Source organism: Engystomops pustulosus, chromosome 7, assembly GCF_040894005.1.
Source record: "Engystomops pustulosus chromosome 7, aEngPut4.maternal, whole genome shotgun sequence".
NCBI lineage: Eukaryota > Metazoa > Chordata > Amphibia > Anura > Leptodactylidae > Engystomops > Engystomops pustulosus.
In genome coordinates, this window is record NC_092417.1 from 181103857 (window position 1) to 181130072 (window position 26216).

A 26216-nucleotide genomic window follows, 5' to 3' on the forward strand; every position below is an offset into this window, starting at 1 on the left:
TTTAAGAAGTCTGGAGGTTCTTTAAAAAAACACCGGATGACCGACGGACTGTGGTGTGCAACCTTTGCCAAACCAGGATCAGCAGGGGTTCCACCACTACTAGCTTAACTACCACCAGTATTCACAGGCATATGAATGCTAAACACCCCACTCAATGGGGCCAAGCCCGTTCACCTCCGGCTGGGCACACCACTGCTCCTTCCCCTGTGTCATCTGCTTGTCAGCCCCCTGCCCAGGACCACGGCCCAAACACCTCCCGTCCGAAAACCCCATCTTCGCCTCCACGATCCTCCACAGCATCCACCAGCGTTCAGCTCTCCATACCCCAGACGCTGGAGCGCAAAAGGAAGTATAGCGCAACCCACCCACACGCCCAAGCCCTCAACGTCCACATCTCCAAGTTGCTTAGCCTGGAGATGCTGCCCTATAGGCTGGTAGAGACCGAGGCCTTTCGAAACCTCATGGCGGCGGCCGCCCCTCGGTATTCGGTCCCCAGCCGCCACTACTTTTCCCGATGTGCCGTCCCAGCCCTGCACAAGCACGTGTCAGAGAACATCATCCGTGCCCTGACCAACGCCGTTTCTGACAAGGTCCACCTGACCACGGGCACGTGGACGAGTGCTGCCAGGCAGGGCCACTTTGTATCGCTGACGGCACATTGGGTTAACTTGGTGGAGGCTGGGACCGAGTCTGATCCTGGGGCTGGTCATATACTGCCGACGCCGAGGATTGCGGGGCTTACCTCGGTCCAGGTCTCAAAGGCCTACTATGCCTCCTCCTCCTCCAAATTACCATCCGTGGGCATGGCGCCATCAGTCGGTAGCTCTAGGCACAGCAGCAGTGCCGTCGCTAAGCGACAGCAGGCGGTGCTCAAACTGCTGAGCCTAGGCGATAAAAGGCACACCACCCAAGAGCTATTACAGGGCATCACGGCGCAGACCGATCTGTGGCTGGCACCGCTGAACCTGAAGCCAGGCATGGTTGTGTGTGACAACGGCCGTAACCTGGTGGCGGCTCTGCAACTCGGCAGACTGACACATGTGCCATGCCTGGCCCACGTGTTAAATCTCATAGTTCAGCGTTTCCTCAAGACATACCCCAATCTGTCTGAATTGCTCACGAAGGTGCGCCGCATCTGTGCGCATTTCAGGAAGTCCAGCACAGATGCTGCCACTCTCAGGGCAGCGCAGCGCCGCCTCCAACTGCCCGCTCACCGACTGTTGTGCGACGTGCCCACGAGGTGGAATTCAACATTAACCATGTTATCCAGAGTTTACCAGCAGCGCAGAGCGATTATAGACTGCCAGATGTCAACTTCCACCAGAACTGCTAGTCAGGTCAGTCAGCTTCCTCAAGTCTACAATGAGGAGTGGACGTGGATGTCTGATATCTGTCAGGTGCTGAGTAACTTTGAGGAGTCAACACAGATGGTCAGTGGCGATGCCGCCATCATCAGCCTCACCATCCCACTGCTTGGCCTGTTGAAAAACTCTCTGGTCAGCATGAAGTCGGAAGCTTTGCGCTCGTCACAAGATACGGGGGAAGAAGATTCCCTTGTTGATAGCCAAAGCACCCTTAGGTCTGTTTCTCAGCGCATATCGGAGGAGGTGGAGGAGGATGAGGAGGAAGAGGAGGAGAATGTTGGCGAGACAGAAGAGGGGACCATTGTTCAGTCCTTCACTGTTCAGCGTGTATGGGCAGAAGAAGAGGAGTTGGAGGAGTTGGAGGAGGAGGAAATGGGCAGTCAGGCCAGTGAGGGGAGTGAATTCTTGCGCGTTGGGACTCTGGCGCATATAGCAGATTTCATGCTAGGCTGCCTATCCCGTGACCCTCGCGTTCAAAGAATTTATTCCAGCACCGATTACTGGGTATTCACTCTCCTGGACCCACGGTACAAGCAAAATCTTTACACTCTCATCCCTGGAGAGGAAAGGAGTGTGAGAATGCATGAATACCAGCAGGCCCTGGCGCACAAGCTGAAGCAGTATTTCCCTTCTGACAGCGCTAGCGGCAGAGTGCGTACTTCTGCGGGACAAGTAGCGAGGGAGAGTAGGCGAGCAGGCAGCTTTTCCAGAACTGGCAGGGGTACGCTTTACAAGGCCTTTGCCAGTTTTATGTCACCCCAGCAAGACACTGTCACCTGTCCCCAGTCTCGGCAGAGTAGCGCTGATCTTTACAGAAAGATGGTGAGGGAGTACGTAGCTGACCATACCATCGTCCTAAATGATCACACAGCTCCCTACAACTACTGGGTTTCAAAGCTGGACACGTGGCACGAACTGACGCTACACGCCTTGGAGGTTCTTGCCTGCCCTGCCGCTAGCGTGTTGTCCGAGCGGGTTTTCAGTGCAGCTGGTGGCATCATCATCGATAAGCGTACACGCCTGTCGACTGACAGCGCTGACAGGCTGACGCTTATCAAGATGAATAAAGCCTGAATTTCTCCGGATTTTCATTCTCCACCAGGTGAAGGAAGCTCAACCTGAATAATGTATGCACTCCTCCTCCTCATTGTCCTCCTTCTCCTCCTCTTTGTACACTACAGCAGAGGAAACTGGCTATTTTTTGCCAGGGCCAACTGGCTCTAGCTATAGTACTCTATGTATTTAATTTTTCTGGAGGGCCACCTACCCGGTCTTCTGTTTTAAGCAATTTTTGGGAGTGCCACATACAGGCACTCAATTTATTTAATTTTTCTGGAGGACCACCTACCTGCTCCTCTGGTTTGAAAACTTTTTTGGACTGCCACATACAGGCACTATCCAAATTAAATTGTCTCCATAGCAGCCTCCACATGTCGTCTTTTTAGCTGGCTCCACACGTTGTCTCCATTGCTACCTCCACACGTCATCGCCATAGCTGCCTCCAAAAGTCGTCCATATAGCTGCCTCCATACATGGTCCCCTTATCAAACGAGCTGTGTCAGGCAGAATTTTGGGTTGTTTTCATGGATTCCACATCAAACTTGTTAACTTTGTCGCCACCCTGCTGTGTAATCCACAAAATATACTGGCAAACTTTTATCATTTACCGATATTATTTCAGCGCTTCTTGCGCATCTGTTTACATTCCCCTCACCCGCCATATCCCAAACTTATAAGAACGCTACTACACTTAACTTGGTGGAGGCTGGGACCGAGTCTGACCCTGGGGCTGGTCATATACTGCCGATGCCGAGGATTGCGGGGCCTACCTCGGTCCAGGTCTCAAAGGCCTACTTTACCTCCTCCTCCTCCCACCCCTCCTCCACCTCCTCCTCCTCCGAATTACCATCTGTGGGCATGGCGCCATCAGTCGGTAGCTCTAGGCACAGCAGCAGTGCCGTCGCTAAGCGACAGCAGGCGGTGCTCAAACTGCTGAGCCTAGGCGATAAAAGGCACACCGCCCAAGAGCTATTACAGGGCATTCCACATCAAACTTGTTAACTTTGTCGCCACCCTGCTGTGTAATCCACAAAATATACTGGCAAACTTTTATCATTTACCGATATTATTTCAGCGCTTCTTGCGCATCTTTTTACATTCCCCTCACCCGCCATATCCCAAACTTATAAGAACGCTACTACACTTGATCTTATACAAAAGGTTCTTAGAAGTGCTGTTTGGGGAGTAGCCTAGAGACAGGGGCTTGGATTGGCGAAAGCTCGCCTGGCAGTGGAGCGCCAGCTCCATTCCAAGATCCAACTAACATAGTTTTAACTGCAGCACCTTTAATCTACTACTAGTTCACTGCCTCCATACATGGTCCTTATCAAACGAGCTGTGTCAGGCAGAATTTTCAGGTGTTTCACCAGATACATAGTGGAACGCGGCCCATCTGTCGCCGCCATGCTGGAGACCTGAAGTTGCAATCATAGCAGCGCAATATGATTGCAATTTTTAATTGTTTTTACGGAAATGGTTCCATGATTAAGAGCGACAGTATGGTCGCTCTTAATCATGGAACCATTTCCGTAAAAACAATTAAAAATAGAACCACTATGCTATTCCATTATTCCTAGGTGAAAAATTCAAACGACCCGGCCTGCTTTGAAAATTATAATTTTTTCAAAGTAAACGCTTCTGGCCCCCAGGCCCATTTTGGGTGGGGAGGAGCCGAGAGACAGGGGCTTGGACAGGCAAAATCTCGCCTGGCAGCGGACCGCCAGCTCCATCCCAAAATTAGGCAGCCTCAGAGGCATCCATGCATGCTGTCCCTGCTGTTTCCTGTCCATTTCGCCTCCACGATCCTCCACAGCGTCCACCAATGTCTCCTTGTGCAACTTTCAACTGTCTATACCACAGACGCTGGAGCACGAGAGGATATGCAGCACATCATCCCCCTATCAAACGAGCTGTGTCAGGCGGAATTTTCAGGTGTTTCACCAGATACATAGTGGAACTCGGCCCATCTGTCACCATGCTGGAGACCTGAAGTTTCAATCATAGAAGCAATATGGATGCCCCAGTAGTCACTCTTAATCATGGAAGTCGTCTCCATGGCTGCCTCCCCATGTCGTCCCTTTATCAAAAGAGCTGTGTCAGGCTAATTTTTCGGGTGTTTCACCAGATACGTTATGGAACTTGGTCACTATGTCGTCACCATGCTGTGTTATCGACTAAATATACCGTCAACCTTTTGTTCACATAGGAAATCATTTCAGCGCTTCTTGCTCACCTCCTTTGGTGAAACCTGAGTCCATTTAGGGTATGTCGCCATGACACTCTCTAGCCTGCTGACACTGCCGCTGCGTGCCGTCCCCTATAGTGTCAGGGTCAATTATTGGATGTTTTAGATGCTATCTAGCCTCATTCGGTCACTCTGTCATGGCCATGCTGTTGCCCATAATTTTGGCATAATGGTGCGAGTAAGCAGCCTCAGAGGCATCCATGCATGCTGCCCCTGCTGTTTCCTGTCCATTCCCGTGGTGTTTCCATCCTTTTCTGAGGTTCCCAGGTGTTTGGCCAAGCTTCCCTGTGCAGACCCTTGGTCCCCTTGAAAAATGCTCGAGTCTCCCATTGACTTCAATGGGGTTCGTTATTCGAGACGAGCACTCGAGCATCGGGAAAAGTTTGTCTCGAATAACGAGTACCCGAGCATTTTAGTGCTCGCTCATCTCTAGTCAGGAATCATAAGGAATCCCAAAAGACTCACATTCTAACCCTCTGCCACTTTACACCCCTCCATCAGTGCCTTCACCTCTGCCTCCTGTACAGACAGGTAGGTTAGGAGTGGTTCTGCTTTTGTTACCTCATGTTGTGTGACCACTGCGTATCTGATGTAGAATTAACCTCATTCCTGGTTTCTAAAGCCATCTACAAAAAACTCAAAATGCAGATTAGTGATATATTCAGTTACAAAATTTTAAAAGCTAACTAGTTCATTTATCATTAAAATAATAGAAAATTTTAGATACAACCTGTCTACCTCATGTCTCCCCCCCCCCCTTTGAATCTAGCAAAAGTAGTGGAGCTGGATTCAATGTAATACATCATAAAGAGGGCACATTATAACCAAGGTTTCTAGTCATGAAGAGGTGAAATACTATCAGGATAGTCCAAAACTACTACAGAAGCTTTTTCTACACAGGCAGCAGAAGGATACAAAACCAAGAAGGGTCCAGGTTGTCCTGTTACACACGGTCAGCAGAGCTTCCGGCCTGTCTCCTCTCCTCTGTGAGGTGCTTGGCTTAAACTTAAATGAAAACAATAGAAAATGAACAATATACTCCAGAAGAACACAGTTTTGGTACCAATGCTGATGTATCAATTCTGTATAATAGGAGACATACAAATTCCTTAGACCTTATTATAAACCTATACAGTTATACTGGGGGCACATACTGAGGACAGTGTTACTGAGCAGAAGCATCACTAGAGACAGTGACGTAGGAGGCTTCTAGGGGTGTTATAGCTTCTGCCTAAAAAGCTCCTAATAATCATCTCCATCATAGCTGCTGAATAGGACTGATAGTATAGGATCATGGGAAGGTTTTACTCCTGGTTAAACCATTACAATTACAGGAATTGCAGCGAATTAAACCCAAAATCTGCTTAGGGCCATCAGGGTTATCAGTCCTCAGTAATAAACACACATTCTCATTGTTCCTTTTGTCTCTTAACATTCTAACACTTGTCCCCCTCCCCCCTCCTGTGTTCACCGAGTCCAAGACAAGGGGTACTATGTGTCTCAGCATACCAGGATAACAAAGAAGGAATCTAACACACCATTGTAACATCTAAGTTCACTGTATCATCCTACACAAATTGCTAAAACTTTTGACCACACCCTTCAAACTTTAGGTGTATTTATAAAGTTTTACACTACATTTCTGATATTAATTGAACATACAGGCAGTCCCCGGGTTACATACAAGATAGGGTCTGTAGGTTTGTTCTTAATTTGAATTTGTATGTAAGTCGGAACTGTATATTTTTTCATTGTAATCCCAGCCAGGACTTTTTTGGTCTCTGTGACAATTGGATTTAAAAAAATGTTGGGTTGTCATAAGAATCAGGATTAACACTAAATCTTCATTATAGACACCTTTGATAACTGTTACAGCTGATGATTGTAGTCTAGGATTAAAGCACAATAAATTACCAATATCCAGAGGTCCGTTTGTAACTAGGGGTCGTATGTAAGTCGAGTGTTCTTAAGTAGGGGACCGCCTGTACATCACAAGATTTCTCAGGTCAAAACCTGCAATAAACAATGTCCACAATTGTGTGCTGGACTTTCCTCACATCTGGTAACTCTGATGAAATACCATTAGCACTATACATGACATAGACAAAACAAATCTTATACCTTTGCCATAATCTACAGGACTGTATAATGGAATTAACTCATATAACACCTACAGTATCTGGCAAGGGTCAGCTCAGGGAACCCAATTGGGACTGCACAACCGTCCAGGAGTTCTCCCCACAGAAGTCCAAGATCTGTAACATATATGTTACTACCCGGGTTTTTGGACTTTGAAGTTCTGAGAGGTGACTCTTAGATAAGCAGGCACAGTCTCCCACATTTATTCCCTTGGTACTATATCTTAGTTGTTCTTTAAAGTTACAGCAATAGCCAAATACAGTTAAATACAGCTGAGCTGACTGGGGGTGCAAATCAAAAGATCTTTAGGCAATGCATTATTCACCATACAACTGGTCTACTAATGTATATCAAGTTGGGATGCCCTCTACAGGAGAAACATCTGAAGACTATTTCTTTGTTCTGTGGGGAGACATTCCAGACCCCCCACTTTTTCTAATCTAGTCATGACCGGATATATTCCAGTGTGGGGGTTGGGTCTAGGTGCCACACTACACATGTCTCCCCCCAGTCTGGGCGTTTGTTTCCATACACTCTGCAATTCATCCACCATTTTAGGGTGGAGGTAGAACTTTTCCTGAATTTTGTCTTAGTCTTTTGTCTGTCCAACATTTTTGTCCGTCATCGTCATAACACTCACACAATTTCCTATGGCTGTTTCTTTATAACCTACTCTGGTCACTTTCTTCTATCCACTTGCAATTTCCCTTGTATCATTATCCTGAAACCTACCTTTGTTCTTTTAAGAACCTTTCCATTTACTAACACACAAACTACCATCTTTTGGCATACTTGCCCTTTTCTACATTCTCCGACATCCTTTTACAGCCTCTTTTCCCTCTCTCTCTTTCACGATCTGTACTGCTGGTTTCCCTCTGAATTGCCTCTCATCCTACCTAGCAATTTTTCCCAAAATTTTCTATATATCTCTAGTGGCGGCACACACTCACAGTCTCTCTTCCCTAGGGCAGTTTTAACCACTTTTATTTTATTTTTATTTTTTCCTAAACTTTTCCCCATCAAGTATAACTGCTCTAGTCATTCAGACAATTTAAGAAAAGAATTCAGGAACACATGCTAGATATCAAGTATAACAAAGACACCCCCATAGCTAGACATATGTGGCTGCGACATCAGGGGGATCAAAAAGCTATATCTTTTAGAGGTATTGAGGAAATTAGACCCTCAGCTAGAGGCGGGGACTGGGACAAGATGATCCTTAAGAAAGAAGCTCAGTGGACTTTTAGAGTGGAGTGTGTGAAACCCCATGGGATTAACGACTTTATATCCTATGCCAGCTTTATTGAATGAAGCTGTGGGGTCTCCACTATATACAAGTGGTCACAGTCCCGGAGCCCTTCAACCATCTAATTAACATGAGGATCTGTCTGTCTGCTCGTACAGTCACCCTACGGTTCTGCCGGTATGCCTTAATATACTCCATATACTTCTTAATATGGGCTACGGTTTAACTGGCAGTAGACTCCTAAACTTGGAATCTAACCAATATCTCCCTAGATGTGACAAGTAAATCATATACACAATTGTCTCATACAAGATCTTACAGCTAACATTGAACAAATAAATAAAACTTAAACACATCTCAAGAGCCAATCTATGACCTAAAATATTGCTATATGACAGCCAGTGAACCTGCAATAAAGGCACTGGAAGCAGTGCTATTCCAATTATTAAATGTTTTACAAAATCAGATATGAACCCTTGATACTGTTACCATAGGATGTCTTATTAGTTGGGAAGATCCGGCACGTGTAGAAGTAATGCACACTATATAGAAGAAGAAATACATACTGTTAAGGTCCGGTCACAGTACTCCGGTCCCCATGACAACAGGACCTGTATCTACATGTGCGGCTGCACACACGCGCGATATCTGTATCGCCGACATGTCACTAGGACCTGTACAGTAATTCTATGGATCGTTTCACGGAGAGAGGAGTGTCCGGGAGAGACTGGGACCTCCCCTAGTGCCCGATTGGTTAAGCTGGAACACCCATATATGACGCGTCATGAGTGACGCATAGACACCCGATTGGACAACGAAGGGGGCTCGCTAGCGATGACGGGCTCAGGATTTTGTATTTAGGCGGAGCCATATGGGCGCGCGCCACGGCCACGACTATGCCGGGCGTGCACACCGCACGCAGCTTCATGTTTTAAACCCTAATATATCATGCCAAACTTTAAGACCCCTGATGATAATGGCAAAAGAAACGCGTCGGGTCCTAGGGTTATTTAGTAGTGAGGCAGTCAGAACCACAGTGGCAGTCTAGCCACTCATAGCGACAGTGAGTTCAGACAGTATGAATATAGCTCAGTCAGCCTATAGTAGCTGGGAATAAACTGAGGATAGAATATCAATCTGTCCGATCGGTACTCTGGTCATCTACACTGTTAGCCAGTAGTGGCAGTCAGTATACCAATTTCCAATCTATACACAAACTACTTTTGTAGATTGGATTAGGCAGGACACCAACCTGCAGGAATCTGGCATCTACTATTCTGCAAAAAGAATATTGCAAATAGTAGTATCTACACTGCCTCACTAAACAGCAAGGTTGTGAGCAAATCTATAATCACATCCCTGCTGTCGTTCCTGTTATCTATCCCCTGCTATTCTTTATCCATATAGTGCAGCAATACACTTATGTGCATGCACAAGGATTAGCAGTGGAATAGAGGAACAATTGAATGTGCACTTAGAGTTCTGTCTTATTTATTTTAAACTTAAGAAATAAAAGCTAAGTTTTATTTTCTTTATATTATATCTCCCACTACTTTTCAAGGCTGACTCTTTAGGTAAGGGCTATTCTAGGATGTTACATTCCTAAAACCAGTACAGTACAGTATCACAATAAAGCGCTATCAAACACATATGTTCAAACTCACACAATACCCATATACCCTACCACACATCACATGGAGTTTTCAAAATAAAATAACAAGATTCTTTGGACTGGGCAATATAGGCATGCAACTCACTGGACGTGGGACAATCCAAACAAGGAGAGACAGAGCAAATTGTAAGAGTAAGCTTCTTACCTTTTGTTTGTGCAGCTGCATGGTCTGTCTGTCCTGAAAGGATGATCCCTAAATTGTCTGGTAAGCTTCAAGCAGTGGTCCAGTCTCATCCCGGGTTTCTCGGCACCAGGTTGTTATGGAAATATCCCCATCTCTGATGTGATGTTGGTCCATATCATTGTATAGTACGAGCTGCTCGGTGACCCTCATGTGTTTGAGCATTCCACTTTATTTAGGTAGCAGAGAGAGTTTTTATAGGTTCTTGGGACAAAGAAACTTACTGAGCATGATCGCATTCCAATTGCCTTGAACAAGATGTATCATAGTAAAATGATCTGTGTGCGCGGGGGATGGTACTAAGCATAGGGGTCTTTGTAAAGACATGGTGTGAGAACAAAAGAGAAAATGGATTCTATTCCCTCACAGTACCTTATATAGGAACCTGGCAGCAGAAATTGACCTAACAAACCGGTACCTGTATTTTGCCCAGTACCAAGTAGCTAAACACCTTTCTGATCATGTTTCTCTCAGGGCCTAGTATGGTGGCAACACCTAGAAAACTGACTTAAGTGAGATGTAGTTGTATAAAGTCATGTAGGCGGAGTATTTAGCCCTGTAATAAAGCTTCCTATCCGCCCAGCCACTACAAGCATCTGCTGTGATTGATATCACACACCAGACTGCAGGAGAGGAGGTAACTAGTGTCCCTGGGTGTAGGGATGTAAATTACAGTGAGTGGAATCTTTTTGAGCATTTCACGGCAGGAAGAGCTGGACTTCAGTGCTAAATTCTTTTTATGTTCCACAACTATAGATGAGTGAGTTGGTGGAAATTCAGGTTCATCACCTCCTAGTGTTGCAACTGAGCTCTCAATGTGCAATGGAAACTCCCCAGTAGTATCCACATTATAGTGCACTTCAAATTTTTGGCAACCTTTCCTCCTCATGTACCTAGTCTGCCACCATGACTTCCTTTGTCATAGCCTAAAGAGATTTTTAAGGAGATGAAAGTTGGGTATGGTAGAGACGACAATGGCATCATCGTCTCTAACCATATGTCATATGCCACCAATTTGGTGGAATATTGGAAGCTGTGCAGCACCAAGTAAATGTTCCTCATACAGGTCCAGTTGATGGTAAAGTCACTCCTTCTACTCACCTGTGTGTTTTGGAGCTGGTATTCCACAATTGCCTGCTGCTGTGTTCAACTAGTTGGTACATTGCAAATAAGGTAGTGGGGGACATGTCAAAGTTTTTCTACAGTGCAGATAGATGAACAGCAGCAGTGTATGAACACCAAAAATGCAAACAAATTGCACGCATTTGAAGCTGCAGCTGTTACAAATTGGTCTGGAACCTTTGCACCACCAAGTTGATAACAACTTGGGGCAGATTTACTTACCCGGTCCGTTCGCGATCCAGCGGCGCGTTCTCTGCGGTGGATTCGGGTCTGGCCGGGATTCACTAAGGTAGTTCCTCCGCCGTCCACCAGGTGGCGCTGCTGCGCTGAAGTTCCCAGGAGGTGCGCTGGAATGCCCTGAAATTCACCAGCCAATACCTAGTGAAGGTAAGTGTAATTTTCGCAACACATTTTTTGTTTTAAATGCGGCGTTTTTTCCGAATCCGTCGGGTTTTCGTTCGGCCACGCCCCCGATTTCCGTTGCGTGCATGCCGGCGCCGATGCGCCAAAATCCAAATGCGTGCACCAACATCCCCGGGCAATTCAGGGAAAATCTGCACAAATCGCAAATATTCGGGTAACACGTCAGTAGAGATGAGCGAACATGCTCGTCCGAGCTTGATGCTCGGTCGAGCATTAGCGTACTCGAAACTGCTCGTTGCTCGGACGAATACTTCGCCCGCTCGAGAAAATGGCAGCTCCCGCCGTTTTGCTTTTTGGCGGCCAGAAACAGAGCCAATCACAAGCCAGGAGACTCTGCACTCCACCCAGCATGACGTGGTACCCTTACACGTCGATAGCAGTGGTTGGCTGGCCAGATCAGGTGACCCTGGGATAGACTAGCCGCTGCCCGCGCTGCTCGGATCATTCTGTGTCTGGATGCCGCTAGGGAGAGAGCTGCTGCTGGTCAGGGAAAGCGTTAGGGTGTTCTATTAGCTTACTGTTAGGCAGGAGTGATTCTCCAAGAACCCAACAGCCCTTCTTAGGGCTACAATAACGTTATACTTTTTTTTTTTATTTGCAGCTAGTACCATATTGTGAGGAATTTGCAGGGGGACTTGCTACCGTTGTGTTTAGCTCTTAGTGACACATATATCCACCTCAAACAAAAAAGTGGGAAAATTTATTAGGGGTTTGATTTCAATTAGGCACAGTCTGCCATTTACTTTTTATTTTACGTTTATTTTTTTAATAACTCAGTGTCATCTCATCTTGCATAGTAGTGTGCTTTCATACTTGGCTAGAAAATAGCCATAGGAGAATCCAAACGGCTTACTTACGCCTACAGTAGCGTTATATATATTTGATTTCTGGTTGATCTGCTGGTGGCTGTACTTGCTGCAGTGCATCTACTAGCAAATTGTGAGCAATTTGTAGTGAGACTTGCGACCGCTGTGTTTTGCGCTTAGTGACGCACATATCCATTGCAAAGACCGAAGTGGGAAAATTTATTAGGGGTTGGATTTCAATTAGGCACAGTCTGCCATTTCCTTTTTTATTTTACGTTTATTTTTTTAATAACTCAGCGTCATCTCATCTGGCATAGTAGTGTGCTTTCATACTTGGCTAGAAAATAGCCATAGGAGAATCCAAACGGCTTACTTACGCCTACAGTAGCGTTATATATTTGATTTCTGGTTGATCTGCTGGTGGCTATACTTGCTGCAGTGCATCTACTAGCCAATTGTGAGCAATTTGTAGTGAGACTTGCGACCGCTGTGTTTTGCGCTTAGTGACGCACATATCCATCGCAAAGACCGAAGTGGGAAAATTTATTAGGGGTTGGATTTCAATTAGGCACAGTCTGCCATTTCCTTTTTTATTTTACGTTCATTTTGTTTAATAACTCAGCGTCATCTCATCTGGCATAGTAGTGTGCTTTCATACTTGGCTAGAAAATAGCCATAGCAATAGGATAGCATCGTTTGGTTTTAAAAACTCAAAAACACAAAAAAAAACAAAAAACACAAAAAAAAGTTTAAAAAAAATTAAAGTTATAACTCTCATTTTAAAAATGTTTAACCCGAGGGCTAGGGGTAGAGGACGAGGGCGGGGACGTGGGCGTCCAACTACTGCAGGGCTCAGAGGCCGTGGTCCTGGCCGGGGTGAGACACCACCTGCTTATGAGGGAGCAGGGGAACGCCGCAGAGCTACACTCCCTAGGTTCATGTCTGAAGTTACTGGGACTCGTGGTAGAGCACTGTTGAGGCCAGAACAGTGCGAACAGGTGATGTCGTGGATTGCTCCTGCACCTCAGCCTCCTCCCCCCCAGTCTGCCCCCTCCCAGGAAAATTTGGCATTTGAACCGGCATACTCTGAGGAACTGTTTTCTGGACCCTTCCCACAGTCACAAACCACTTGTCCGGTTGCTGCTGAGCAATTTTCCGATGCCCAGGTTTTCCACCAGTTACAGTCTGTGGGTGATGATGACCTTCTTGACGTAGTGGAAGAAGTGTGTAAAGAGGTGTCCGACGATGAGGAGACACGGTTGTCAGACAGTGGGGAAGTTGTTGTCAGGGCAGGAAGTCCGAGGGGGGAGCAGACTGAGGGATCGGAGGATGATGAGGTGACAGACCCAAGCTGGGTTGATAGGCCGGGTGAACACAGTGCTTCTGAGACGGAGGAGAGTCCTCGACCAGAACAGGTTGGAAGAGGCAGTGGTGGGGCCAGACGGAGAGGCAGGGCCAGAGCTGGTGCATCAGCGCCAAATGTGTCAACTAGTGAAGCTCCCGTGGCGAGGGCTCTTGCGGCGAGGGCTAGATTTTCAGAAGTCTGGAGGTTCTTTAAGGAAACACCGGATGACCGACGGACTGTGGTGTGCAACATTTGCCAAACCAGGATCAGCAGGGGTTCCACCACTACTAGCTTAACTACCACCAGTATGCGCAGGCATATGAATGCTAAACACCCCACTCAGTGGCAACAAGCCCGTTCACCTCCGGCCGTGCACACCACTGCTCCTTCCCCTGTGTCAGCTGATAGTCAGCCCCCTGCCCAGGACCCTGCCACAAAAACCCCATCGTCGCCTCCACGATCCTCCACAGCATCCACCAGCGTTCAGCTCTCCATACCCCAGACGCTGGAGCGGAAACGCAAATATAGTGCAACCCACCCGCACGCCCAAGCCGTTAATGTCCACATCTCCAGATTGCTTAGCCTGGAGATGCTGCCCTATAGGCTAGTAGAGACCGAGGCCTTTCGCAACCTCATGGCGGCGGCCAGCCCTCGGTATTCGGTCCCCAGCCGCCACTACTTTTCCCGATGTGCCGTCCCAGCCCTGCACCAGCACGTGTCAGACAACATCATCCATGCCCTGACCAACGCCGTTTCTGACAAGGTCCACCTGACCACGGACACGTGGACGAGTGCTGCCGGGCAGGGCCACTATATATCGCTGACGGCACATTGGGTTAACTTGGTGGAGGCTGGGACCGAGTCTGACCCTGCGTCATATACTGCCGACGCCGAGGATTGCGGGGCCTACCTCGGTCCAGGTGTTTCAGGCCTACTATGCCTCCTCCTCCTCCCACCCCTCCTCCACCTCCTCCTCCGAACTACCATCCGTGGGCATGGCGCCATCAGTCGGTAGCTCTAGGCACAGCAGCAGTGCCGTCGCTAAGCGACAGCAGGCGGTGCTCAAACTGCTGAGCCTAGGCGATAAAAGGCACACCGCCCAAGAGCTATTACAGGGCATCACGGCGCAAACTGATCTGTGGCTGGCACCGCTGAACCTGAAGCCAGGCATGGTTGTGTGTGACAACGGCCGTAACCTGGTGGCGGCTCTGCAACTCGGCAGACTGACACATGTGCCATGCCTGGCCCATGTGTTAAATCTGATAGTTCAGCGTTTCCTCAAGACATACCCCAATCTGTCAGATTTGCTCACGAAGGTGCACCGCATCTGTGCGCATTTCAGGAAGTCCAGCACAGATGCTGCCACTCTCAGGGCAGTGTAGCGCCGCCTCCAACTGCCCGCTCACCGACTGTTGTGCGACGTGCCCACGAGGTGGAATTAAACACTGACCATGTTATCCAGAGTTTACCAGCAGCGCCGAGCGATTGTAGACTGCCAGATGTCAACTTCCACCAGAACTGGTAGTCAGGTCAGTCAGCTTCCTCAAGTCTACAATGAGGAGTGGACGTGGATGTCTGATATCTGTCAGGTGCTGAGTAACTTTGAGGAGTCAACACAGATGGTCAGTGGCGATGCCGCCATCATCAGCCTCACCATCCCGCTGCTTGGCCTGTTGAAAAACTATCTGATCAGCATGAAGTCGGAAGCTTTGCGCTCGTCACAAGAGACGGGGGAAGAAGATTCCCTTGTTGATAGCCAAAGCACCCTTAGGTCTGTTTCTCAGCGCATATCGGAGGAGTTGGAGGTGGAGGAGGATGAGGATGAGGAGGAAGAGGAGGAGAATGTTGGCGAGACACAAGAGGGGACCATTGTTGAGTCCTTCACTGTTCAGCGTGTATGGGCAGAAGAAGAGGAGTTGGAGGAGGAGGAAATGGACAGTCAGGCCAGTGAGGGGAGTGAATTCTTACGCGTTGGTACTCTGGCGCATATGGCAGATTTCATGCTAGGCTGCCTATCCCGTGACCCTCGCGTTCAAAGAATTTATTCCAGCACCGATTACTGGGTGTTCACTCTCCTGGACCCACGGTACAAGCAAAATCTTTCCACTCTCATCCCTGGAGAGGAAAGGAGTGTGAGAATGCATGAATACCAGCAGGCCCTGGTGCACAAGCTGAAACAGTATTTCCCTTCTGACAGCGCTAGCGGCAGAGTGCGTAGTTCTGCGGGACAAGTAGCGAGGGAGAGTAGGCGAGCAGGCATCTTGTCCAGCACTGGCAAGGGTACGCTTTACAAGGCTTTTGCCAGCTTTATGTCACCCCAGCAAGACACTGTCACCTGTCTTCAGTCTCGGCAGAGTAGCGCTGATCTTTACAGAAAGATGGTGAGGGAGTACGTAGCTGACCATACCATCGTCCTAAATGATCACACAGCTCCCTACAACTACTGGGTTTCAAAGCTGGACATGTGGCACGAACTGGCGCTGTACGCCTTGGAGGTTCTTGCCTGCCCTGCCGCTAGCGTCTTGTCCGAGCGGGTTTTCAGTGCAGCTGGTGGCATCATCACCGATAAGCGTACACGCCTGTCGACTGACAGCGCTGAGAGGCTGACGCTTATTAAGATGAATAAAGCCTGGATTTCTCATAATTTCCAATCTCCACCAGGTGAAGGAAGCTCAACCTGAATAATTGATCCACTCCTCCTCCTCCTCATTTTCCTCCTTCTCCTCCTCTTTGTACAGTAAAGCAGAGGAAACTGGCTATTTTTTGACAGGGCCCACTGGCTCTAGCTATAGTACTTTATGCATTTAATTTTTTTGGAGGGCCACCGACCCGGTCCTCTGTTTTAAACAATTTTTGGGAGTGCCACATACAGGCACTCAATCTATTCCATTTTTCTGGAGGGCCACCTACCTGCTCCTCTGGTTTGAAAACTTTTTTGGACTGCCACATACAGGCACTCAATCTATTCCATTTTTCTGGAGGGCCACCTACCTGCTCCTCTGGTTTGAAAACTTTTTTGGACTGCCACATACAGGCACTCAATCTATTCCATTTTTCTGGAGGGCCACATACCTGCTCCTCTGGTTTGAAAACTTTTTTGGACTGCCACATACAGGCACTCAATCTATTCCATTTTTCTGGAGGGTTACCTACCTGCTCCTCTGGTTTGAAAACTTTTTGGGACTGCCACGTACAGGCACTCAATCTATTTCATTTTTCTGGAGGGCCACCTACCTGCTCCTCTGGTTTGAAAACTTTTTGGGACTGCCACATACAGGCACTATCCAAATTAAATTGTCTCCATAGCAGCCTCCACACGTTGTCTCCATTGCTACCTCCAAAAGTCGTCCATATAGCTGCCTCCATACATCGTCCCTTTATCAAACGAGGTGTGTCAGGCAGAAATTTGGGTTGTTTTCATGGATTCCACATCAAAGTTGTTAACTTTGTCGCCACCCAGCTGTGTTATCCACAAAATATACTGGCAAACTTTTATCATTTACCAATATTATTTCAGCGCTTCTTGCGCATCTGTTTACATTCCCCTCACCCGCCATATCCCAAACTTATAAGAACGCTACTACACTTGATCTTATACAAAAGGTTCTTAGAAGTGCTGTTTGGGGAGTAGCCTAGAGACAGGGGCTTGGATTGGCGAAAGCTCGCCTGGCAGCGGAGCGCCAGCTCCATGCCAAGATCCAACTAACATAGTTTTAACTGCAGCACCTTTAATCTACTACTAGTTCACTGCCTCCATACATGGTCCCCTTATCAAACGAGCTGTGTCAGGCAGAATTTTGGGTTGTTTTCATGGCTTCCATTTTAACTTTGTCGCCACCCTGCTGTGTAATCCACAAAATATACTGGCAAACTTTTATCATGTACCGATATTATTTGAGCGCTTCTTGCTCACCTCCTTTGGTTCCTCTCTGCCACCCATTGGTTTGAAGCCTGAGTCCATTTAGGGTATGTCTCCATGCCACTCTCTAGCCTGCCGCTGCTGCCGCTGCCTCTGCATGCCGTCCCCTATAGTGTCATGGTCAATTATTGGATGTTTTAGATGCTATCTAGCTTCATTCTGTCACTCTGTCATGGCCATGCTGTTGCCCATAGTTTTGGCATAATGGTGCGATTAAGCAGCCTCAGAGGCATCCATGCATGCTGCCCCTGCTGTTTCCTGTCCATTTCCGTGGTGTTTCCATCCTTTTCTGAGGTTCCCAGGTGTTTGGCCAAGCTTCCCTGTGCAGAGCCTTGGTCCCCTTGAAAAATGCTCGAGTCTCCCATTGACTTCAATGGGGCTCGTTATTCGAGACGAGCACTCGAGCATCGGGAAAAGTTCGTCTCGAATAACGAGTACCCGAGCATTTTAGTGCTCGCTCATCTCTACACGTCAGGAAAACGCGAATTGGGCCCCTAGTAAATGAACCCCTTGTGTCAAAATGGCCAAACCCAAAGCTTCCACAAGGTTCTGGCGGCTCTTGCACACCACCAGGACCTGAGCTTGTGGGATGGGCCAAACGTTTGCTTTCTCTCCACGATTTTAAGGATGAAGAGCTAATTGGATGGGGTGGACAGGCTTTTTAATGGTAGTTCTACCAGTGTTGGAGGTGTCACATCCTTCCTTAGTGTGGAGACAAGTAGCCTTGTGAACTGGAAGACTATGGAAAAGGTTAGGCCAGTGATAGGTGTTTCCAGGTTTTTTTCAATGTATCAGCCTATGCAGCTCATGTTTACTCTGCAGGTGCCTGGTCATACATGAGGTGCTCAGATTGCTAAGACCTTGGCCATTCTCTATGGACTGGTGGCACAGCATTAAAATGACTCTTGTACTGTCGTCTGAATTCTGTGAGAAAAAATGCCACACTGCAGCCAACCTGTGGAGTGGCCTTTGTTTCCTGGATGCCCGGACATGGGCAGTAGAAGACGATGAGGTGGCTACTTGCTGAATGCTGCACCCTGCCACTTTTGCTTGTTCTTCTCGCTGATGTTTCTTCCTGGCCACCACCAGTACCAAACTATACTGTGATAGCATCTTTAGGATCAAGGTATTACTGTTATACACTGACAACAACAAATTTATGAACCACGTATTGATGCACACGATTCACTGACAGAAGCATTTTTACAAATCAAAATATGTTTGATGGCAATTTGCAACTTGTACAGAGATAAGACATTCAGGATCTTGCTTGATGATGCAGTAAATATTGCTGTGTGGTCTTTCCAAGTATTACTGTACTAAATATCTCTGCACTACAGCAGTATATTAGAAGCCTACTGCAGTACTTTAAAATGCCCTAAAAAGGGCAATTATTGAAGATTTCCTCCTGTCCCTAATAATAGGAGTCTCCTCTATAAACGTAGGTGAAACATACTTTTACTTGTTCAATAGGTTGTCTTCTGCATTAATGAAAAGTTGGAGTTTGTTGTTCTCTATATATGACATCTAGTAACCTTAAATGACCAATCAGTTTTATCTACTCATGGAATTTGATGATGGAATTAAAACAATGGATTTGATAATCTGAGTTCTGAGTTTTATCAGACATAAGTTCAATTGGACCAAAGTTAAATTCAAGGTGGTTGACAAAAAGTTTTCAACTAAAAATATATACACCAACATAGTAAACATCATAAAGAATTTGATGAGATTTTAACCCCCCCCCCCATGATAAAATACAAACAGCAAGATTACTGAAAGAAAATCTAGCATCAATAATTTACTTACTAATGGAGATCCCATGGTAGATTCCTCATGGTTGCATCAACCCTAAGCTTGCAGAGGCTACACGGGGCCTGGAACATCCTCTGTGAGCTCCAGACCCAAAGACTATTCTATAGTCCAAGTAGCCCTGCAGACTCACCTCCCTGTGTGTTCATGGGCCATGTGAATGGGGCTGCATGGACCATGAAGATGCAGTGGCTGCTGGTGTCTTAGGGAGTCTTTGTGAAGTCAGAAGGGGAACATGAGCTTCTACTTATTCACCGCCACCACATTCACAAGCAGCATGGGCATGCAGGACGGTGGTTCTCCAGGACTACTCGGGGTATGGAATAGTCTTAGCCTTCGTACCTCACAGAGGCTCCTCCACACCTCTGCTGGTAATTTACATATAAATAAAATAAGGTTTTTTTGAGGACAAAGACTCCTTACTGGGGTATATAAAACACAGTTTAGGGAAGATACAGCCATAATGAATCTACCATGGGGTCCACTGCAGTAAGTTGATTCACAGTTATAGATTTCTTTTAAGATAAAATACATCCCAAGCAAGGAGTGAACAAAGGCTAAAAATATAATTTAGGTCTTCATGAGACTGGGATAAACTAAAGACTAAAGAGTAACTGAACTTTTATAAAGTACTTGACTATAATGTCCTATCTGAGACACAGATGATGCAGGAGATTATAGGGAGTTTCTATCTCACCCCAAGTGCTTTATACACATCAGTACCTGTCATTAATTGCCCTTAATGTTCTGTATGATTCTGCTAAGAGCTAAGAGGAGCTGATAGGAGGCTGTAACTTTGGATCAGTACCGGAGAAGTCATATAATATATTGTTGTACATATTAATTTACATCAAACATGACCATATGACTGACCTGTGTGTACGGATATATCCCCAGGAGCTGAGCTATTGGTAAAGTGTTGGATGAGAAATGATCTCCGATAAAACCTACAGCCTTCTTCCGGGTGCAGGAATAATTAGGGACAGCATTTCCGGGTCCAGATAATATTTGTATTATGCTCCTTATCGCCTTCTTGGGGTTTGAACATGAGTCATAGATGTGATATCCCAGAGTCAGGTTTGGGAGAATTAAAGGATTTTTATTGATTTCATCAACAGCGTAAAAGAAAGACACAAGATTCTTATAGTAAGGAGCGTGGAGACTGCAAAATAAAGGAAGAATGTGAAAAGCCTAAAAGTAGGTAAAGAAGTGTCGGGAGGACACCATCTGCATGTAGGACATAGATATGTGTTGGAGGTTGATGCTCTCCATGCAGTCGCACTCCTCACCTATAGGGTAATTTTGTAATAAAAATGTGCAGTGTAATTTAGAATTTTTTTTGTGGTGGCGGCTGTAGAGTAAAGGTAAAACAGTTATGTAATGTATAATGTACCAACCCGGCCGGGGGGAGACTAATGCCCGTGCAGTACAATGACGGATGATTATTTTCCATGAGCCTCTACAGCAGTGACGAGGGTTTGGATCTCAGAGATTGCACCCACTGTTTAATCGTCTGGTCCTTATTTTTAAGTAATTTTTGGAATATCAGGACCAAACCAATAGAAATCAACTGGGTGGAATGTCCATATATGTCAATAAAGAAAAATGAGTTAATACAGAAATCCAGTGTAAGGCAATAATACAAGGAAAGGGAATCATACATCTTACCAGATCTCTGGATAAGCATGGTCCTTCTCACCTGTGTCGTATGGAGTCATGGAGAGAATCGGGTAGTCAGTTACCGAAGGTGGAGGGATAGAAAGTATATACTATAACAAGTCCCCTAAATTGCTCCTGCCCTGACAAGTTCCTAAGACTGGCCCTGACATGTTTCTACTCAAAAGAGCATCTTCTAAAAACATTGCTTTTAGGGGAGGTGAACAATAACAATATTGTTGGGTAAACGGAGGGCAGTGTCCATGGAGCTCATAAGGAGAGCTGGAGGGCCTATCGCCCAGTGGTCTCTGTGTCCACTCTGGAAGCTTGGTGTCAGTTGTTGAATTGTTCCTCCTGAGATACTGTAGAAGCTTCTTGTTATTTTAACCCCTGCTTTTAAACTAACATGTAATACTCCGGGAAATCCCACTCAACAGCCAAGATCATTGAAAGAAAGGACTGATTTGCATCATTTATCCTTTAGATACAATGGTTTATAGTTTCATAGTTTCACAGTTTTATAGTTTATAGGGTTGAAAAAAGACACTTGTCCATCAAGTTCAACCAAGGAAGGGAAGGGAAATATAATTTTCTAGGTGTGAAGGGAAGGCTGTGACCCTCAAGAGAAACAAATACTTGCCATACAGGTAGGTGATAGTGAAGATTTCTTAAGATTTGTGTAAAACAAAGAAATAAAGTTTAAAAAAAAATCTCAAAAAATTCAAAATAAATCTTACTTCTTTGCATGACATTAAAAAATGAAACCATGTAAAGGTAAAAAGTTTTTTCGTGTTCTTTTTAAATTTTCTTTTATTTAGCTATGTCACAGTACATTATATGGGGCACTGAATAATATCTTAGAGTAAATAATGCTTTTCCCAAGCTCTTGTATGACTATATGGAAGAAAAAAAAATGCAAATGTAAAAAAATGAAGGCAAAATTTTAGACTTAAATTTGTACTTAATACTAAGCTCTGGAGAGGAAAGATTACAGAACAGGATAGTATTATGTTATGAAAGGGTTTAGAGTACCAAGTGATTTTGGTGCATCATCAAAACCAAAAGCAAATGTATGTATTGTAGAGGATTAGCTTTGGTAGAGGCAGGAAAATGGGGTCTAACAGGAACATAGGGGCACATTTACTTACCCGTTCGGAGGAGTTCCCGAAAGTACATTGTCCGACGACAATGTACTGTGCCGCGATTCACTAACATTGTGCGTCCGATATCCTGCATGTGTCACTTCCCCGCTCAGGTCCCTGGAGTTCACCTTCTTCTTCCTGGTGCATGTAACTGCATTGTCCGTGAATAATGCACTGTGCGGGGAGTCACTAAGATCCTGCGCCCGATATCCTGCATGTGTCGCTTCCCTGCTCAGGTCCCTGGAGTTCACCTTCTTCTTCCTGGTGCATGTAAGTGCAGTGTCCGTGTATAATGCGCTGTGCGGGGAGTCACTAAGATCCTGCGCCCGATATCCTGCATGTGTCGCTTCCCCGCTCAGGTCCCCAGAGTTCACCTTCTTCTTCCTGGTGCATGTAAGTGCCATGTCTGTGTATAATGCGCTGTGCGGGGAGTCGCTAAGATCGTGCGCCCGATATCCTGCATGTGTCGCTTCCCCGCTCAGGTCCCTGGAGTTCACCTTCTTCTTCCTGGTGCATGTAACTGCATTGTCCGTGTATAATGTGCTGTATGGGGAGTCACTAAGATTGTGTGTCCGATATCCTGCATGTGTCACTTCCCCGCTCAGGTCCCCAGAGTTCACCTTCTTCTTCCTGGTGCATGTAAGTGCATTGTCCGTGTATAATGCGCTGTGCGGGGAGTCACTAAGATCGTGTCCCGATATCCTGCATGTGTCACTTCCCCGCTCAGGTCCCAGGAGTTCACCTTCTTCTTCCTGGTGCATGTAAGTGCATTGTCCGTGTATAATGCGCTGTGAGGGGAGTCACTAAGATCCTGCGCCCGATATCTTGCATGTGTCACTCACCCCGCTCAGGTCCATGGAGTTCTCCTTCTTCTTCCTGGTGCATGGAAGTGCATTGTCCGTGTATAATGCTCTGTGCGGGGAGTCACTAAGATCCTGCACCCGATATCCTGCATGTGTTGATTCCCCGCTCAGGTCCCTGGAGTTCACCTTCTTCTTCCTGGTGCATGTAAGTGCATTGTCCGTGTATAATGCTCTGTGCGGGGAGTCACTAAGATCCTGCACCCGATATCCTGCATGTGTCGCTTTCCCACTCAAGTCCCCAGAGTTCACCTTCTTCTTCCTGGTGCATGTAAGTGCATTGTCCGTGTATAATGCGCTGTATGGGGAGTCACTAAGATTGTGTGTCCGATATCCTGCATGTGTCACTTCCCCGCTCAGGTCCCCGGAGTTCACCTTCTTCTTCCTGGTGCATGTAAGTGCATTGTCCGGGTATAATGCGCTGTGCGGGGAGTCACTAAGATCGTGTCCCGATATCCTGCATGTGTCACTTCCCCGCTCAGGTCCCAGGAGTTCACCTTCTTCTTCCTGGTGCATGTAAGTGCATTGTCCGTGTATAATGCCCTGTGCGGGGAGTCACTAAGATTGTGCGCCCAATATCCGGCATGTGTCACTTCCCCGCTCAGGTCCCTGGAGTTCACCTTCTTCTTCCTGGTGCATATAAGTGCATTGGTTTTGACACCATTTTCATCTTAAATTCCGTGCTCAGTCTGTCTGATAGTCTGACGGCCCACCCCTCGATTTGTGTCGAATGAAAGCCGTCGCTGCTGCGCCAAAATCTGATCTCGTGCCACACAATCCCCATCTAAATCCCTGTCACAGGGGCACAAATCCTGAATACCATGAACAGTCCGAGCTTGTCCATGAACACTCCGTGCTTGTACGAGCTCTAACTCAACACAAGTCACACCTGACTATAGCAGAACCCGGCCCTAGGATGGCAAAGCTCACATCAGTGTTTACAGTCCCAGACTTTGTGGTCTCAGCTCTCACATTCAGCACCAGGATACAGAGACCCACAGTCATATTTTTATGCACCTGATGCAAAAATCCTAAAATTGACCAGGGATTGGAAAACCCTTCATCTCTTCTCCCAATCCAGTTCTAGGGCCCCTTTATACAAAATCCCAGCCTTGGAAAGTCTCTGCTTTCCATTACACAAAACAACTTCCCTACACGTAAGATAAACCTAGGGGAAACATATCTTCCCTCAATGACTTTCCCCATCACCATCTCACAGTAATAAATACTGAAATATTTGTTTTTTAAAAAAGAACCCCTGAGACATTGAGAGACTGTGAACTTAACTTTAAGAACCAGAGTCGGGAAGCTGCTAACAAGGAACATAAAGTCACAGGAATCAACTGAAAAGACATTGGGGCAGAATTACTTACCCGGTCCTGTTGCAATCCCGCGGTGCGTTGTCCGACGAGGATTTGGGTCCGGCGCGATTCACGCAGCTCGTGCGCCCGAGTTCCTGCATCCGTCGCTTCTGCGCTGAGGTCTGCCGGAGTTCACCTTCTTCTTCCCGGTGTTTGTAAGTGCTTGATCTTGCGACACATTTCTAATTTTTAAATCGAGCGCGTTTTCCAAATCCGTCGGGTTGTCCAACGGCACGCCCCCCGATTGCTGTCGCGTGCAAGCTGGCGCCGGTGCGGCAAAATCCTATCGCATGCACCAAAATCCCGGGGCAATTTGGCGCAAAACGGAAATATTCTGGAAAACCGACGATAATTGGTCCGACGGACCCTTAGTGAATGAGCCCCACTGAGGCTCATGGAAGGGACATAGTTTTTCTACTTATTATAAAAATCATTGTTCAGATCACATGTAAGATATTTTCTACAAATGTGGGCCCCTGTAAGTCAACAGTGTCATTAGAATTTGTGCAGTGAACCAATATCCTAACATAACATAGCAGGGTCCGGGTCCACACTTGTACTTTTACCATTTATGGTCAGTGTCTCCACTCCGTTATCATAAAGACTGTGAAGCTTCAGCCCTGGAGCTTGGTGGTGGAACCCATAGTAACCTGGATCCTGGAATTTTGTGATCACATGAGTTTCCTCTGAAAAATAACATTTCTACAAAGAAAATGGAATCTGCATGGACCTGTTACTTGTCTGTTATTATGGAAAACTGAAGAATCTGAAGCCATTCCTGGTTCACACTCTGCAGTTCTAGTAAAGCAATAATATAATATATACCGTCCCCGACCTGCACATCCAGCCCAGGCCCCTGATATCATGTCCTAACACTTACTTATCACAAAATAATAAGCTCCTGTAGCCATTAAAAAGTAATGCAAGATCAAAAACAGCAAGGTTGACAGAGACAACTCCTCCGATCATAACATCTCCATCCTTAACATATTCATAATCTTCCCACAATTCTTCAATGTTTAGTCTACAGGCTGGAGCTGGAGTCTGCCCGGTGAAGATACAAGGCGACAGACACAGGAAGAACACACACAGCAGAGTTTTCAGTGAAGATGATTCTGCTGAAGCTGAAGATGATAATATGAAGAAAAGAGTAAAACATCCTAGAATAACAAGGAGTAACCCCGGAGCAGCTGCATTGAGTAATGTGGTGACTGACAGTAACTTCTGTAGCATCTTAGTGTCAATGCAGCCGGAGCTGAATCTCCCCATCTTTTATAGGGAGTGCGGAGAACTGTACCACACTGCGCTCTAAATTTATTCCCAGATCTCATCTGTGATTTCTGGAAATGTTCTTCACTCATCAGAAATAGAGGTTATAATTAAAACAGGAATACGAAAAATTGTCAAATGATTTCATTAACACTTGCAGAGACGGAGTCATATTCTCCAAGAACATTTCCTGATCTCTCGCATGAAGGGGTTTACTGTCTTCTAGAAATTCTATAGAATTTGATGCTTGGGGTAAAATTCCAAATGGCTTTCAAAACTGTCACAGGTGTCCCCGTGACCTACATCTTGGGTCACTGGTACACCCATGCCTCGTTCCGTGCCTCGTTTAACCTCCTGCTTTGTTCCTGACGTTGATCCCGTGCTGCCGGTCCCTGACCATGATTCTGCCTCACAACTTTGTACCACCCCTTGGCCACCACTGCGGGCAAAGTCGCGTCTGTAAAAAGACCTGGTGATACCTTGCCACTGCAAGTCCATCCCACTTTTGGTGAAAACCAGGTGCCACTTATACTCCGCTCCCAGGTGTTGGCTTACACCATCACTCGCGGTGGTACAGAGGATCCATTACCTCAGA

The 26216-nt window shown here is 46.4% G+C and overlaps 1 protein-coding gene across 1 annotated transcript in view; it reads right to left on the bottom strand.

Annotated features, from left to right (window-relative positions):
- The window catches only part of LOC140070292 (vomeronasal type-2 receptor 26-like), a 35555-nt gene extending 14504 nt beyond the window's left edge, over window positions 1-21051 (bottom strand). Inside the window, exons 1-2 of the mRNA XM_072116645.1 lie at window positions 21002-21051; window positions 20207-20495 (exon numbers count right to left, since the gene is read on the bottom strand). Of these exons, the coding sequence (XP_071972746.1) occupies window positions 20207-20495; window positions 21002-21051 (339 nt within the window). The remainder of the gene's footprint in view (window positions 1-20206; window positions 20496-21001) is intronic.
- Between the last annotated feature and the right edge of the window lie 5165 nt (window positions 21052-26216).